This window comes from Boleophthalmus pectinirostris, unplaced genomic scaffold (assembly GCF_026225935.1).
Source record: "Boleophthalmus pectinirostris isolate CB_2022bp ecotype Guang Dong unplaced genomic scaffold, ASM2622593v1 HiC_scaffold_18, whole genome shotgun sequence".
In the NCBI taxonomy this organism is placed as follows: Eukaryota; Metazoa; Chordata; class Actinopteri; order Gobiiformes; family Gobiidae; genus Boleophthalmus; species Boleophthalmus pectinirostris.
The window spans coordinates 15,266,453-15,283,040 of NW_026571133.1; the positions used below are offsets into that span (position 1 = coordinate 15,266,453).

Below are 16,588 nucleotides of genomic sequence, written 5' to 3' on the forward strand. Positions count from 1 at the left end.
AATACACCTAAGTAATGTTAATGTAATAAATGTCATCATGCTCATGTTATACCAACCTCTGTCACATAAGATTCTGTTACACGTACATTTTTATCTAGTACTTGCTGACTGCACATTGGTTAGATCAGTTTAGACAGTTTTCATTGCACTGTACTAGGCCAAGTATAATGACAATAAAGTTGAATCTGAATCAGTACAACATGACCATATCCATCTTGTTTTTATTTAATTACAGGCATGCATTTTTCCTGTGAGCTGGCTTGACGTTCCACAGATATGACCTGTAACTTGGAACAGAACATTTTAATGCCATACAATGTGGAACATTCCAGCAAAAAGCAATAACATGTCCACTGACAAATGTTTTTTTTTTCAATTATATCTGTTTAGCAGTGTCTTGGATTTCTGCTGTGATGGGCTAAAACAATGCTTACAATGCTAATGTTTAGGGATGTAATAATATCCAAATATTATCACGATATGCATCTCACAGTATGATATTTATTTTGATATTTTGAAGTGGCTAATATAATTGTAGATAGAACACGTTTTTGCTTTCAGAACACCTTGACAAGGTTTTGGTGTGAATTATTTTTGTCATAATCCCAAGAATTCATGTAAAAAACATATGTCTTCATGTTGCTTGCACTGAATTGAATCATGGGATATGTAGTTCCATATGTTCATAAGCTGTTGCTACTATAAAACAATGCATTTAAGCAAAGGAACTTGTAATTTGCTATATTTTTAACAGCCAACGATGTTATTGTGAGACTTTTGACGATATGATATCATGATATTTTGGTTATTGTTACATCCCTACCCCTTACTTGCTCTTCTCAACCCTTCTGGCATTTGGGTAGACCCCAGTATATTTTTTCTTTTTATTAGCTTGCCACATGGAATGAGCAAACCCTCTCAAAAATGTTATCTTATCCAACCTTATCTTGCAGCGTATTAGTATTGATTGCAGATCTTAGATAGCAGCATGATTTTTCAATCTCTGTGCTGTCTTGAGCTGAATGGTGTGAAAATGCCTTCCCCCTCTGGTCTCTCTCAATGTGACACAACCATTCACAACCGCCTCCTGCTCTCCTCCACATGAATGAATACAGCCAGGGACACACAATACTGCAAAGATACACAACTCCAACACACTGCATCAATGAGTGAGAAAAATTATATGATAGTGTGTCTGTGTGTGTGTGTGTGTGTGTGTGTGTGCGTGAGAAGACTTGACGGATATTGAAATCTTGAAGGCAGCTTTAATGGTTTGTACAATTTATGATGTTCATTCTGTCTGAGGTAATAATCAATAATATCTTTGAATGTGCAGGGGAATGTAGTGAGTGGCTGAGTGGTGTGTACATGTCCCCTCTGATACTGTGGGGATTCTTCTCTATTGAAGGGCACAGCCTAAACAGCCTGCTAGATTTATTATCATGTTAACACAAAACCAATCGAGCACTGAATTACGACTATGTGCTTAAAGACGGGGCAGTACATTTCTCAGGGGTTTTAATTGTTAACATAGGAGGCATTTGGATCGCCATGTTTCCTTGTATTGTTTTGAAAATGCAATATTTGTCAAAAATAACATTAAAATATTAAATTCATTTTTGTTGAGCTTTGAATAAGAACTATGAACTTGCTAACCGTAACAAGGGTTTGAATAGTTCCCAGGAGAGATTGCAAGATTGCTCAAACAGGCATGGATGACATAAATACACTTCAGACATGTTTTGATGATGAGGGAACAACATTATACAATAGTGCTGATTTTGCATAATACCTGCTCTCTAATGGTTGTATATTATGCTAAATTTAGTTTTTCCTTTTCAAAAACATACATTGGTCTGTGAAACCCTGCATATTTAGTCTGTTTCCCTCTTCATAGCATCTTCAAAATGTGCAATTCCTCCTCCTTCTCCTTTGTAGTAATCCAGAAAGTGCTTCTTAATCAGACTTGATTGTTTAATATCTCGACCACTGATGGATGTCGTGTTTAGGGAAAACGGTTTAATGTACTTGTCATAATGGTGTGCCTATTTATAATGCATTAATGAAAGCCATTGCATTTTATATCAACATACAGTAATCCTGGTCTCAACTGATTGTGTATTTGCTGGTGGAAGGTTATAGTTGAACAAGATTCTTAAGAGAGAAGACCACGGCACTGAGGAGATAAGACTGTTTACTCTAATACCACATCAGTGAAGCTTCAGGCTCATGATGAAGGAGCTGCCACATTTCGAGCAGATTAATGTCCTCATCTCCATTCAATGCACACATACACCAACACATGCATGTAACAGCCAGACACCACTGAATTAGAAATTTCAATTATCACAAGAGAAAATGGTGTCATAGGATCAGTGGTTTATGTTGATGAAGAAATGGTTTCCGGCTGTTCCACTTGGATGGTTAAAATACTGCTACTATTTACATTTTGGTTTTGAGTGAAATACTTAAAATGGTTATGAAGAACAAATAAGTGCTGACATGCCTTTTGAGCCCCCGTCAGTGGTCAGTGGATGGTCAGCGAGTGATTCTTTATAAAAAGCAGGTGAAGAGACGCATCACAATATTGACCAAAAGTTGTTTGTCTATAGCAAATGTCAAACATGTCAAACTCTGGCCCAGGGTCCAAATTTGGCCCGTGATATAATCTCGTGGACCAAATATAATTATATCAAATATGTATTAGAGCTGGCCTGCCAGCTACAGATAGGCTATGGAGACATTATTTATTAAATTTTTTTTAAATTATTTTATATTATGCTTTATCTGAATTCAGTGTTAAAGCAAAACATTTATTTTAATAAGAAAAGGTTTAACATTACATATTTCAAAAGAGAAAAAATGCAGATGTTGAAATTTTTCAATAAATATTTAATTTGGCCCAGGACTTAGTCCCAGTTTTTAATTTTGACTCTCTGTGGATTTGAGATTGACACCCTGGTCTATAGTAATGATATTAAAGAGAAACTGTGTAGGGCTTCACAATGTTTCAATTTTGGGAAGAAATTGTAATATTGCCACTGCGTATAAATTTACCTTTTATTAACAATTTCACAGTGCACACGATAAACACATCCATGAGCACATTAGACTTATGACTGCTTGCTATTACACGGCACAATTTAAAACAACAATGTTGGTGCAGGTGTTTTACATAAGTCAATAAGATATTTTGTTTGCAGAGGACTATTTAAGTAAGTGCCGCGTTTGTGATTTCCTGATTGACTCACAAAATATAACTGATATAGGAGGAATGTCATCTCCCCAGACGCCTCCAACAGGAAACATGTTCTCAAAGGAAAACAGTCCATTACCAAAACAGATGCCCTAAGCTGGCTTCTCTACTCTGAGCAATTTGTATCTCAGTGAGCACCCTGAAACTTTTAGGATAATTGAAGGGTGGTTGGAGACCTGCACTAATCTAAATGCATTTGTAACTCATCTTGTCTTGTGTCTGCAGAGGGGCCTTCTCTGAGGTTGTGCTGGCGCAGGAGAAGCTGACCGGGCGGATGTTTGCAGTGAAGTGCATCCCCAAAAAAGCACTGAAAGGAAAAGAGAGCAGCATAGAAAACGAGATCGCCGTTCTGAGGAAGTGAGTGCTCAAACACTTGTCCTGGGTTTGTGTCTAATATGGGGACTTCACATTGGTTCACCTAACAAGACCCCTAACCAGACTTTGCACTAATGGTTCTATTTTATTATAATATTTTTGATGAAAACATACCTGGATTTCTTCTTACTGCACACATTTCCTACAATCCTACATATTCAGTTAGTTTCCCTTTCCAGAAATGAAATCTACACATGCAGTAGCATCAATAGTAACTTTTTAAATAAACAAAAAAGCTACTTAACATTTTTACAAGGAAATTGCCCTTGGTGCAATTTCTTTTCCCTATCCAGCAAAGGATCATATAAATATGTCTATTTTAAAAATCTACAAATAATCCAAACTGTTGGGTAGATTTATATACCTACAGAGTAATCTGAGCCAGATAATTAGATGTGATTATATGTATCAGTTCTTTAATGGATTTTCAGACTGTGGTAGTCAAAATAATAAGTTACTTTCATTGTATTTCTTAATCTTTGTATCTGATAACTCTCATTAGATTTAACAATTTACACACCATTTCATTTGAAAAACCTCCATATATCAGATAACAATCAGATTTTTTGAGTCAATGTTATCTATTGGTAGTCAACTGGACTGGATGAATGAGGGATTTATCTTTTGGTTAATTTCAGATTTATTTGTAAATGGGTACAGGTTTTATATATTATATTTAGCATCTTAAAAACAACTTCACTTGTCAGTGTATTAGCACAAATTGCACTGCAGGAAATATCAGGGCCAACAAAGTCCAAAGTAGCTAAAATGATGCATAATACACATATGGATGATGCGATAAACATCACCCAGACCTACAGTCCCTGACAAAAGTTTTGTCGCTTATCCATTTTGTAGAAACAAAAGCTTATAACCTGAATTTAAATTAATCGATTGGTTTTAGAAATGTCTCATATGAAAGCTAAAACCCTCCCAAATTATGCTCAATATACTAAAATAAATTTGCTTCACTGAAGAAAGATTGATCATTTAATGAACACAGAAAGGTCAGATTTTGGCAAGACAAAAGTTTTGTCGCCTACAGAAAATTTGAACAAATAATTTACTTCAAATACAAAAATATGTTGCATAACGTCAGTGAATTAAGTAGTGGTGCTGTGAGATCCATATTTAATATCTTGTATGACTTCCATGAGCTTGAAGGACGCATCCATGCGGTTCGACAATGATTCATACAATTTGTTGATGAAGTCATCAGGAATAGCAAAAAAAGTGTCTTACATACCTCCCAGAGTTCATCAAGATTCTTTGGTTTTGCCTTCCGTGCTTCCTCTTTCATTCTACCCCAGACATGCTCAATGATGTTCATGTCTGGTGACTGGGCTGGCCAGTCCTGGAGCACCTTGACCTTCTTCGCCTTGAGAAACTTTGATGTAGAGACAGAAGTATGCGATGGAGCACCATCCTGCTGCAAAATTTGACCCCTTTTATGGTTGGGAATGTAAGAGGTAGCTAATACTTCTTGATATTTTAGGCTATTGATATTTGCCTTCCACCCTGCAAATGTCTCGCACAGCCCCATACTGGATGGAACCCCAGACCATGATTTTTCCGCCACCAAACTTAACTGTTTTCTGGGTGAATCTTGGATCCATGCGGGCTCCAGTAGGTCTCCTGCAATATTTGCGGCGGCTGTGATGTAATTCAACCGAGGATTCATCTGAGAAATCCACCTTCTGCCACTTTTCCAGTGTCCATCCTTTTAGCAGGCTGTGGGCCTTGGCAAATGCCACACGGTTTTTTAATTGCCTTTTGTTTAGTGCTGGTTTCTGTGCACTGATTCGACCATGGAGGCCATTTCGAGACAGAATTCTACAAACTGTTGTGGTTGACACAGAGACTTGAGGTGACCAGGCCTGGTGGAGCTCTGCTGCAGTGGAAAAGGGGCTGGCCTTGGATTTTCGAATCAACAAACGGTCCTCCCGAGCAGTTGTCTTGTGGGGTCTGCCGGACCTGGGCTTGTCAAAAACATCTCCAGTCATTTCAGATCTTTTTCTTATTCTTTGTACTTGACACTGAGACACATTGAAGGTGTCAGCCACCTCAGCAGTGGATCTGGTCTTCAGCCTCTTGATAATTAACGCTTTGGTCTCAGGGTGGATCTTAGGCATGTTGTCAGAGGTCAAGTTGCAGTTGATGTGAAGGTCTGGTGTGCTGGGGTTCTTTTTATACACACCCACTAATTGATTGATCAGTAACTGATCACAGATGAGGCTGTAATCTAGGACTGGGTGCATCATATGACAAGGCGACAAGACTTTTGTCTTGCCAAAATCTGCCCTTTCTGTGTTCATTAAATGATCAATCTTTCTTCAGTGAAGCAAATTTATTTTAGTATATTGAGCATAATTTGGGAGGGTTTTAGCTTTCATATGAGACATTTCTAAAACCAATCGATTAATTTAAAGTCAGGTTATAAGCTTTTGTTTCTACAAAATGGAATAAGCGACAAGACTTTTGTCAGGGACTGTATTTCCATTACAATCACTGTTTCCTGTAAGTGGCTGCTTGAGTCCCCACATAACTTGATAAACATGGACACACACACTCTTCTCATTCACAAACGTGGAGACACACACATGATGCGACTAATACCTCGTTACCGCGGCAACCAAGCATCTCCGTCCGAAAACCTGGTCCGCCCCCGGGTCACGATCCACAGCCCACCAACCAGAGCCACACCAGCACCAAACCAGACATCACGACTGCAACTTCAGAGCACAACATTTTAGGAACAAGAGTCAGAGAAGAGAGAAAAGACGAGCTCTGGAGTCTGTACTATAAAACATGTAGCAGTGTTTCTCCTGTGGGGTATTTGTAATTGGCAAGACAAATAGTGAGGTGTATGGCTACAGAAAATATGATTAAATATAATAATGTTAAAGTTATACCACTCATCCTCTTGATATTAGGATACTAAAATGAGTACTTTCAAAATTTGTAAACATTTGAGCATGTATTCACAGAACAACAAATTTCCTGAATAGTATTAGAATTCTTTTGATCTATATAAGAACTAGTATAAGACCACGTGGTAATATTATATCCTTAATATTACAATCAATAGTTTTTGTGACATCTCTAAAATAAGATCATACATGTTTTGGAAGTGCGAAGTATTAATTCTGCTTGTACAGACCTGTCTTTAATGTCTGTATTTGCATAGTCCATACAGTGAACTCGGACTGCACAGGGTGAAGAGGCTGTTAACATAATTTATTCTCGCTCCACAAACCCGTGATAAGATCTGTTTGGGCTTTGTGCCTCCTGTGGACGCTGGTCTGGTCTCACTCACAGTTTATGTCTCACCCTCTGCATGAGTCTGGTCTGTTTGAGCTTTAACAACTCAATGCGAGATATAAGTTATTTATTATTATTTGTTTTATTTAAAACAAATTTATGATGTGTGTTTTGTATTGCTCAAGAAATATAGACAATAAACAATTATAATTAAGGAAAATTTTATGTTACACCCTTAAACTGGATTATCCCCCAAAAAATTTATATGTGAAAAATGTAATAAACAAATAAATAAATAAATTGCAGAATTAAGTTGAAATTGCTTTGTATAATGAGTCATAGAAGTTATTTAGTTAAACCTCTAGTCTGGTCCAATTGTGGTACAAAAATAACTACCCACAGTAANAAACCTGAATTTTCATCTAGTTTTCACGATCCCGATGTTTGCCAGAATGTTATTGCATTTTTACTTTTTACACACACATATGGCACTCTTTTGGAAAGCTAATTTGATATAGTGCAAATATGCAAGTCGACTCATAGCGCACCACAGAGGTATTATAAAAGCAGGAAAAAACGGATTGTGCCGTACAACCTGATAAACCCAATATTAATTACATAGCTTATTTTTCATCCCACCGTCCCCCTTGGAACCAATTAGTAAGTTGAGATGCTTCTTTTCAATTTAATGAGGTCTAAGTAATGATAATGAATTTCAATATTCCTGCCAAGAATTTAAAATAGGCAAGAGGGTCCACAAAGGAGACACCAAATAGAGTAATTTTTCACAAATCATCATACTGAAGTCGATATTTTCATTGAGAAAATCCAAACTAAAGAAGCTGGTAACGGGTAGATAATAATATTTAGATTTCAACCAGTCTTTGGTGAGGATGTCAAAATTATTACTATAAAGGTGCACTATGTTGCTTTTTGGTTTGGTCCATCACCTGCTTGTTTCTTTGGATATGTCATTGCTCTGCCTGAAATATCCCAGTAAGACATTTAACAGCTCTACCTTACACTTATTCAATTGCAGGTAGGCTTTATAGCTCAAAAATACCTAGAAAAGCAGACATTCTGGCTATAAGCAGGGTTGCCTCTCCACAGATATGATCTTTAACTTGGTATGATTTGGTCGCCATGGTAATAGAAACTTTTAGAAACTATGCTGTGGAACTCTCCAGATAAAGCAATAACATCTGCATGGAGAAAAGAATTTAACCGACTCTCCACCAGAAAAGTTACACAATGCACCTTTAAATTATTATAAATATGATTAACAACATTTTTTTAACCTGTTATCTTTACATGACCGAAGTTGCCTATTGATGATGATTTGATTTGACAGATCTGACAAGTCCATTTAACCAGATGGGTTTTATCATGCATATATGAGAGTTTTAATCCAAGTTCTTCTGATGCGCTGTTCATGCATTTTATATGAGGGGTCTCTAACCTTTTTCCATTTTAGCCGTTGCAAGAGTCCATGTAACAGTGACAACTAGTCTAGATGAACTACAGTTAGATGACTACAAAACATTAACCATTCTCGATTATATAGTTCACAAAATTAGGCATCTTAAGTATGTATTTTCAATAGTATTAGCCATGTGAGGAATCAAATCTGAATTATCCTGCGTAATATGTATAATTGGTAAATCCTTTTGGGAGCAACTTGTAGAACATGGTTAAAAATATGAGCTAGAATAAAGAAAAAAGCTGCATAAAACACTTACATACTTAAAGAGACAGTTCGGAATTTTGGACATAAGGCCTCATTTCCTAGTGAGCGTGAGTGAGTGTTGGAAACGTGTGGAGACATTTTTTGAAAAATTCCATCCAGTCGTTGTATTTGCAGAGGTCGGTGGTGCTAGGCTAGTGCATGTCAATGGCCATAGTTATCCTGCCACTAAAAACAGTCTTAACCACTCCACAAAACACTCCAGGCAAAACAATCATAATGCCAGACTGTCGATGTAAATGTCTGTGTTGATAGAATAATGTTTGAAATAAAACTAACCTTGCATCGCATGAATCGTCGCATGTTGAGGGACTATTTTTTCATATATCAGTCCGCCGCTGCCAAGCTTTCTAGCAGGAAGTACAACTCACTACTGCTGCTCAGACATAAATCCTTCAAATGCAAGGTTGGTTTTACTTCTAAAATTATTCTATCAACACAGACATTTACATCGACAGTCTGGAATAATAATAGATTTGCTTCGGGTGTTTAGTGGAGTGGGTAAGACTGTTTAACTAACTATGGCCATTGACATACACTAGCCTAGCACTAGCGACCTCTGCAAATACAAGGACTGGGTGGAATATTTTAAAAAGTGTCTCCATACATCTCCAACACTCTGGCTCACGAGGAAAAGAGGTCCTATGTCCAAAATTCTGAACTATCCCTTTAAATAATTAGTTTGTAATGTGTTAGTCATAGAAGTTCATAACTCAACTCAAGTCTTGTACTACAGAAAAAGTGCCCATGATAAATATTCACCCCCCAAAAAATATTGTTCCATTTGTCATGTGGTGAAGTATTAATTGATATAGTATTTATTGTGGTAGGTGGAGAACTACTGCTTGGACACTCCCTACACTAAATAAAAGTCAGTTACACAAGCATAAAATGAAATCTAACATTGTGACATCTCTTTAATAATCTAATTTTACAAAATGTAATATAGATATTGTTTCAAATGCGTGTGTTGGAAACTGGAAAGATAAGATAAAATGCATTTATTGTGAATGGGCAACAATGAAGTGACAGGTCCATATTCTAAAAGAGCAGCGTGAGCCTGAGGAGACAGTGGAGGTACTAAAACAAATGTTCATGCACCAAAGTAAATCTCAGTACAGTTTGAGAGGGCCACAGGGCTGAAAGCAGATGGGACATGGGTTATTCTGAGAGAGTTAGCTGCCGTCAGTAAAATCAATGAACAGCAATGAATAAGTTAAAGGTTAAGGAAACAGCTGTAACCTTTGAACAAGCTGAACAATTTGGGAAAAACATCTAATTGCAATTTTTCTGACAAACATTGTGATTGTGATCAGGCTTGAAGAATTGATAAAAAGACTGAAATATGAACTGATAAACTAATACAAGAATCACACTGTTTGAACAAATCTAAACTACAGAGTTGGCAATTTTTATGCAGAATAGCACAAGATATTTCGTGGAGTAAATTATGATTCTTAAAAATATTAGCTTATGTGATCTGCTAATTGTATCCATTCAAATAGCATTTTTGATTCAATTGTGATTAATCTTGTAGCCACAATAACACGCATAGCAACTTAAATCAATAATACAATCACAACTGTACTTTGGATGTCATTAGTTGTCACATACTTGTATCGTTGTCATAGTAATTAACAATTCAAGACCAAAAATGATCTATCTTTTGAATGGTCTATCGTCCTCAAAATGGCACTATATCTCAACAGGCTGAACCCTTGAAAAAAGAACAATTTTGGGTTTAGTAATTAAGACATATTATGCCATTATTCTTGGATTTGGTGATAAAATATAACATTACATTTTGTTCATTGTAAATATTGAACTAAAACAACGCAATAATAGAAATGGGTTTATTGACTTCCTGTTCTAAAAATGATTCACTGTGGCTGGTATGGCCTTGTCATTGTGACATTTTTGTGAAATAAGCTCTGATTTACAGTGTTTTTATTTTTGATAAATGACCAGGCAACATTTTTTTGTTAGAATTTATGTACAACCTAGAGTGTAATTTTCTTTTTCTAATAAATCACAAATAAATACACAGAGGGGGTTCAGGGGTAAGTGAAAACAGAACATTTCTAAGCGCTGCAACTACCAAAGGATTACTCAAACATACATGAATTATTCAAAACATGGTCATTTTTGTTATAAGATCTGGCAACCCACAGTAAATGACACGTGACACAGTCAGCTCTCTGATTGAGAATCAAAATACAAAATGTGCGAATTTTATGTTATGAAGAATGTATTTGTTATTATGAATTAAACAGCTTCAGATATGGAGCTAATGTAAATTCAGCCAGAGTTTATCTGCTCCTCAGCCTTCATCACCTCATTCCAAATACTCCTCCCCTCTACTCACCTCCTCCTCGTGCACTCAATGCCCAGTCTGCCCAATTTAACATTGCAGATGCATGGCCAATTTGGTTTGTGCCACACCCACCTCTTCCCCAGCACCACCTACACTTCTCATCCTCTCCTCAGCCTCAGGGTCGTTGCTAGGCCATTTGAGCGCCCTAAGCACAAACACTTCCACCCTGCCCAGAATGAACAATAATTCAGAATTTATCAGTGCCCTTTGTTTTATTTATTAACACCAAACATTAAAGTTAAAATAGTAAATTATTAAAAAAGTTTAATAAATAAATACCACCACCATTATTATAAACAATGACTGCAGATTGAACATTGAACTACATTGGAAACACAGAACAAGTACATACTCTTGTAAGTAATAATGTGCTAATTTCTTTGGTAAATAAAGTACATAAGTATAACTAATTGCACAATAGAATTTACTCAATCAAGGAACTTTAAATATGAATTAAAAAGTGAAAATTTCTCCACAAAGACTCTATCTGCTGCATGCGTGGAGGTCCGGATGCCGGTCAGTGTATTAGCACAAATTGCACTGCAGGAAATATCAGGGCCAACAAAGTCCAAAGTAGCTAAAATGATGCATAATACACATATGGATGATGCGATAAACATCACCCAGACCTACAGTCCCTGACAAAAGTTTTGTCGCTTATCCATTTTGTAGAAACAAAAGCTTATAACCTGAATTTAAATTAATCGATTGGTTTTAGAAATGTCTCATATGAAAGCTAAAACCCTCCCAAATTATGCTCAATATACTAAAATAAATTTGCTTCACTGAAGAAAGATTGATCATTTAATGAACACAGAAAGGTCAGATTTTGGCAAGACAAAAGTTTTGTCGCCTACAGAAAATTTGAACAAATAATTTACTTCAAATACAAAAATATGTTGCATAACGTCAGTGAATTAAGTAGTGGTGCTGTGAGATCCATATTTAATATCTTGTATGACTTCCATGAGCTTGAAGGACGCATCCATGCGGTTCGACAATGATTCATACAATTTGTTGATGAAGTCATCAGGAATAGCAAAAAAAGCGTCTTACATGCCTCCCAGAGTTCATCAAGATTCTTTTGGTTTTGCCTTCCGTGCTTCCTCTTTCATTCTACCCCAGACATGCTCAATGATGTTCATGTCTGGTGACTGGGCTGGCCAGTCCTGGAGCACCTTGATCCTTCTTCGCCTTGAGAAACTTTGATGTAGAGACAGAAGTATGCGATGGAGCACCATCCTGCTGCAAAATTTGACCCCTTTTATGGTTGGGAATGTAAGAGGTAGCTAATACTTCTTGATATTTTAGGTTATTGATATTTGCCTTCCACCCTGCAAATGTCTCGCACAGCCCCATACTGGATGGAACCCCAGACCATGATTTTTCCGCCACCAAACTTAACTGTTTTCTGGGTGAATCTTGGATCCATGCGGGCTCCAGTAGGTCTCCTGCAATATTTGCGGCGGCTGTGATGTAATTCAACCGAGGATTCATCTGAGAAATCCACCTTCTGCCACTTTTCCAGTGTCCATCCTTTTAGCAGGCTGTGGGCCTTGGCAAATGCCACACGGTTTTTTAATTGCCTTTTGTTTAGTGCTGGTTTCTGTGCACTGATTCGACCATGGAGGCCATTTCGAGACAGAATTCTACAAACTGTTGTGGTTGACACAGAGACTTGAGGTGACCAGGCCTGGTGGAGCTCTGCTGCAGTGGAAAAGGGGCTGGCCTTGGATTTTCGAATCAACAAACGGTCCTCCCGAGCAGTTGTCTTGCGGGGTCTGCCGGACCTGGGCTTGTCAAAAACATCTCCAGTCATTTCAGATCTTTTTCTTATTCTTTGTACTTGACACTGAGACACATTGAAGGTGTCAGCCACCTCAGCAGTGGATCTGGTCTTCAGCCTCTTGATAATTAACGCTTTGGTCTCAGGGTGGATCTTAGGCATGTTGTCAGAGGTCAAGTTGCAGTTGATGTGAAGGTCTGGTGTGCTGGGGTTCTTTTTATACACACCCACTAATTGATTGATCAGTAACTGATCACAGATGAGGCTGTAATCTAGGACTGGGTGCATCATATGACAAGGCGACAAGACTTTTGTCTTGCCAAAATCTGCCCTTTCTGTGTTCATTAAATGATCAATCTTTCTTCAGTGAAGCAAATTTATTTTAGTATATTGAGCATAATTTGGGAGGGTTTTAGCTTTCATATGAGACATTTCTAAAACCAATCGATTAATTTAAAGTCAGGTTATAAGCTTTTGTTTCTACAAAATGGATAAGCGACAAGACTTTTGTCAGGGACTGTATTTCCATTACAATCACTGTTTCCTGTAAGTGGCTGCTTGAGTCCCCACATAACTTGATAAACATGGACACACACACTCTTCTCATTCACAAACGTGGAGACACACATGATGCGACTAATACCTCGTTACCGCGGCAACCAAGCATCTCCGTCCGAAAACCTGGTCCGCCCCCGGGTCACGATCCACAGCCCACCAACCAGAGCCACACCAGCACCAAACCAGACATCACGACTGCAACTTCAGAGCACAACATTTTAGGAACAAGAGTCAGAGAAGAGAGAAAAGACGAGCTCTGGAGTCTGTACTATAAAACATGTAGCAGTGTTTCTCCTGTGGGGTATTTGTAATTGGCAAGACAAATAGTGAGGTGTATGGCTACAGAAAATATGATTAAATATAATAATGTTAAAGTTATACCACTCATCCTCTTGATATTAGGATACTAAAATGAGTACTTTCAAAATTTGTAAACATTTGAGCATGTATTCACAGAACAACAAATTTCCTGAATAGTATTAGAATTCTTTTGATCTATATAAGAACTAGTATAAGACCACGTGGTAATATTATATCCTTAATATTACAATCAATAGTTTTTGTGACATCTCTAAAATAAGATCATACATGTTTTGGAAGTGCGAAGTATTAATTCTGCTTGTACAGACCTGTCTTTAATGTCTGTATTTGCATAGTCCATACAGTGAACTCGGACTGCACAGGGTGAAGAGGCTGTTAACATAATTTATTCTCGCTCCACAAACCCGTGATAAGATCTGTTTGGGCTTTGTGCCTCCTGTGGACGCTGGTCTGGTCTCACTCACAGTTTATGTCTCACCCTCTGCATGAGTCTGGTCTGTTTGAGCTTTAACAACTCAATGCGAGATATAAGTTATTTATTATTATTTGTTTTATTTAAAACAAATTTATGATGTGTGTTTTGTATTGCTCAAGAAATATAGACAATAAACAATTATAATTAAGGAAAATTTTATGTTACACCCTTAAACTGGATTATCCCCCAAAAAATGTATATGTGAAAAATGTAATAAACAAATAAATAAATAAATTGCAGAATTAAGTTGAAATTGCTTTGTATAATGAGTCATAGAAGTTATTTAGTTAAACCTCTAGTCTGGTCCAATTGTGGTACAAAAATAACTACCCACAGTAAACACTGATCCCCAAATATTATTGTTCTACCTATTTATTGAACATGTTGGCCTCTTAAATATTGTAACATGTTTAATTGAGACAAGTTATAAAAGTTCAGAGAGAACCTGTATTTAGTGGCATAAAACAGAAGTCTTGCCTAGGCCTGTCATGACAATGATACTGGAATTATGTAGTTTGGTTATTTCTTGGCAATACAATAAGACTTAAAAGGTTGAATTAATAACTTCTATGACTCACTACAGATGCAAACTAAGTGCTTAAGTGTTTCATTCTGCTATTCATTTACTGCTCATGTTATTTATTTATTTATTTTTTAACAATATTGTAGATTTACAATAGTTTTTATGGTTTATTACTGCTCTTGGGCTTTTGTGGCAGTGGCATAAATTAGACATAATTAGTTTCAATATGGTCTTTTATAGTTTATGTTTACTTCATTATTATATCGCACTTCAAAAAGCCTATGCATGCCAAGTCTATAATGGCTTTGTTTGCTTAAAAACCTTTTTGATTTAAACTTATTGTGTTGTAATGTTTTTAAACTTTGAACTCAAAATATGAGTTAACAAAAGAATTTTATGACCTGTTGCCAAGTCTATATCATCATCTGTTACAAAGCTTTTTACCCACTGTGAACATTTCATATTGCTGTAATATGACTAGCCTTGTTAGTTGTCGGAAAAACACTTAGCATGTTGTTTACACAAAGGCAAATGGCTCTAAAGGGGCAAAGGTCTAATGCATTTTAATATGTCCATACTGCCACAGCTGCTGCAGGGCTTTTGTGAGCGATGACAAAACAGCCTTATGTTATTAAATACAGTCATTTAGCTAATTCAACTGCACTGTGCAAATCAGACAAAATGAGAACTGCTCCCTGCCCAATTATACAAATGGAAGCCATTACATTAAAATGACAGTGGGTAAGTGGATGGAGCAGCATAATGGGTCTCTGAGTGAACGGCACTCCCTTGTGTTGTTACAAGCTCCAAAGACAACAGTTCAATCTAGTTTCATATAAAGCACATTGTCTGGATTAAAGAGGATGGTACAGTTTAGTTTCAAGTTCATTCAAGCGAGTTAATGTTTACTAGGAATATGACAGTTGTGTACATGTCAAATTGTCGATATGTAAACATTTTAAAAATAAGATTTGGATTATTTTGCACCAGGAGGAAATGTCATATTGGAGAAGTGTGGAAAAATAAATACATATTGGCAAAGACAAACACAGATTTTTAAGTGTGACTGTTACTTGAATTGACTTTGGTACACACAAAGTAGAGAATACATTTTAACAAATGATCTCCCCCCTGGGTTTAGACTCAAAAGGAGGAGATGGGGACACTTCAGATTGGGGTAGAGTAGGTCTGTAACACAAGATGATAAAGGGGAAATGGAGAGCATTAATATGAAGGGGTTGAGATGGGAGAGGGGGTTTACTGGTCATAACGTGGGCTGCAAGAAGTATCAGGGCTAAGAAATTAAGTATTCCTGGTTGAATATCCACCCACCTCTTATTATTATACAAATATTACAAATATATTTTACATAATTAATTAACAAATTAACAAATCACTCCTGTCTTGAATCAACACCACCTTATGTGCAATGTTAATGATAGATAATTACCCATTGTTCACAATGCAGATATTACTGACCCTCAATGCTTTTCAACAAAGGAAGAGCTCTGACAATAAAGTTTGTACATGTTGAAGTCTGACAACTCAATGGTGCTCTAACCATGGAGATATGAGACCGAGCCAAAACAAGATGAAAATAGTGGTTGGATATTTTGAGTTAATCTTTCTGTTTAACAAAACCAAATAAAGAAGGTAGGAGGGGTATTTATAGAGTAATCTCACCTGCTGCTAACTTGGCTTAGTCATAAAGCAAAGTGTAAAATGTTTTCTACGCCAAAAATTATTGGAGCAACAGCAGCCCAAGGCACAACATGCTAGTGATTATTTGATTGCTGTTGAAGAAGTGATTTATTTAATATGATTTCAGTATTTGGCTGCTCCACAGTGTCACCGCAGTAGAAGTGTTCCATGGTGATTTATTTAACAGTTTTTTTATGCCAGATGCCCTGACGAC

General features: G+C 36.8%; 1 protein-coding gene across 1 annotated transcript in view; it reads left to right on the forward strand.

Moving 5' to 3' along the window:
• Positions 1-16,588, forward strand: part of camk1da (calcium/calmodulin-dependent protein kinase 1Da) — an 82,837-nt gene that overhangs the window by 35,920 nt on the left and 30,329 nt on the right. The window contains exon 2 of the mRNA XM_020926482.2: positions 3,482-3,613. Within this exon, the coding sequence (XP_020782141.1) occupies positions 3,482-3,613 (132 nt within the window). The remainder of the gene's footprint in view (positions 1-3,481; positions 3,614-16,588) is intronic.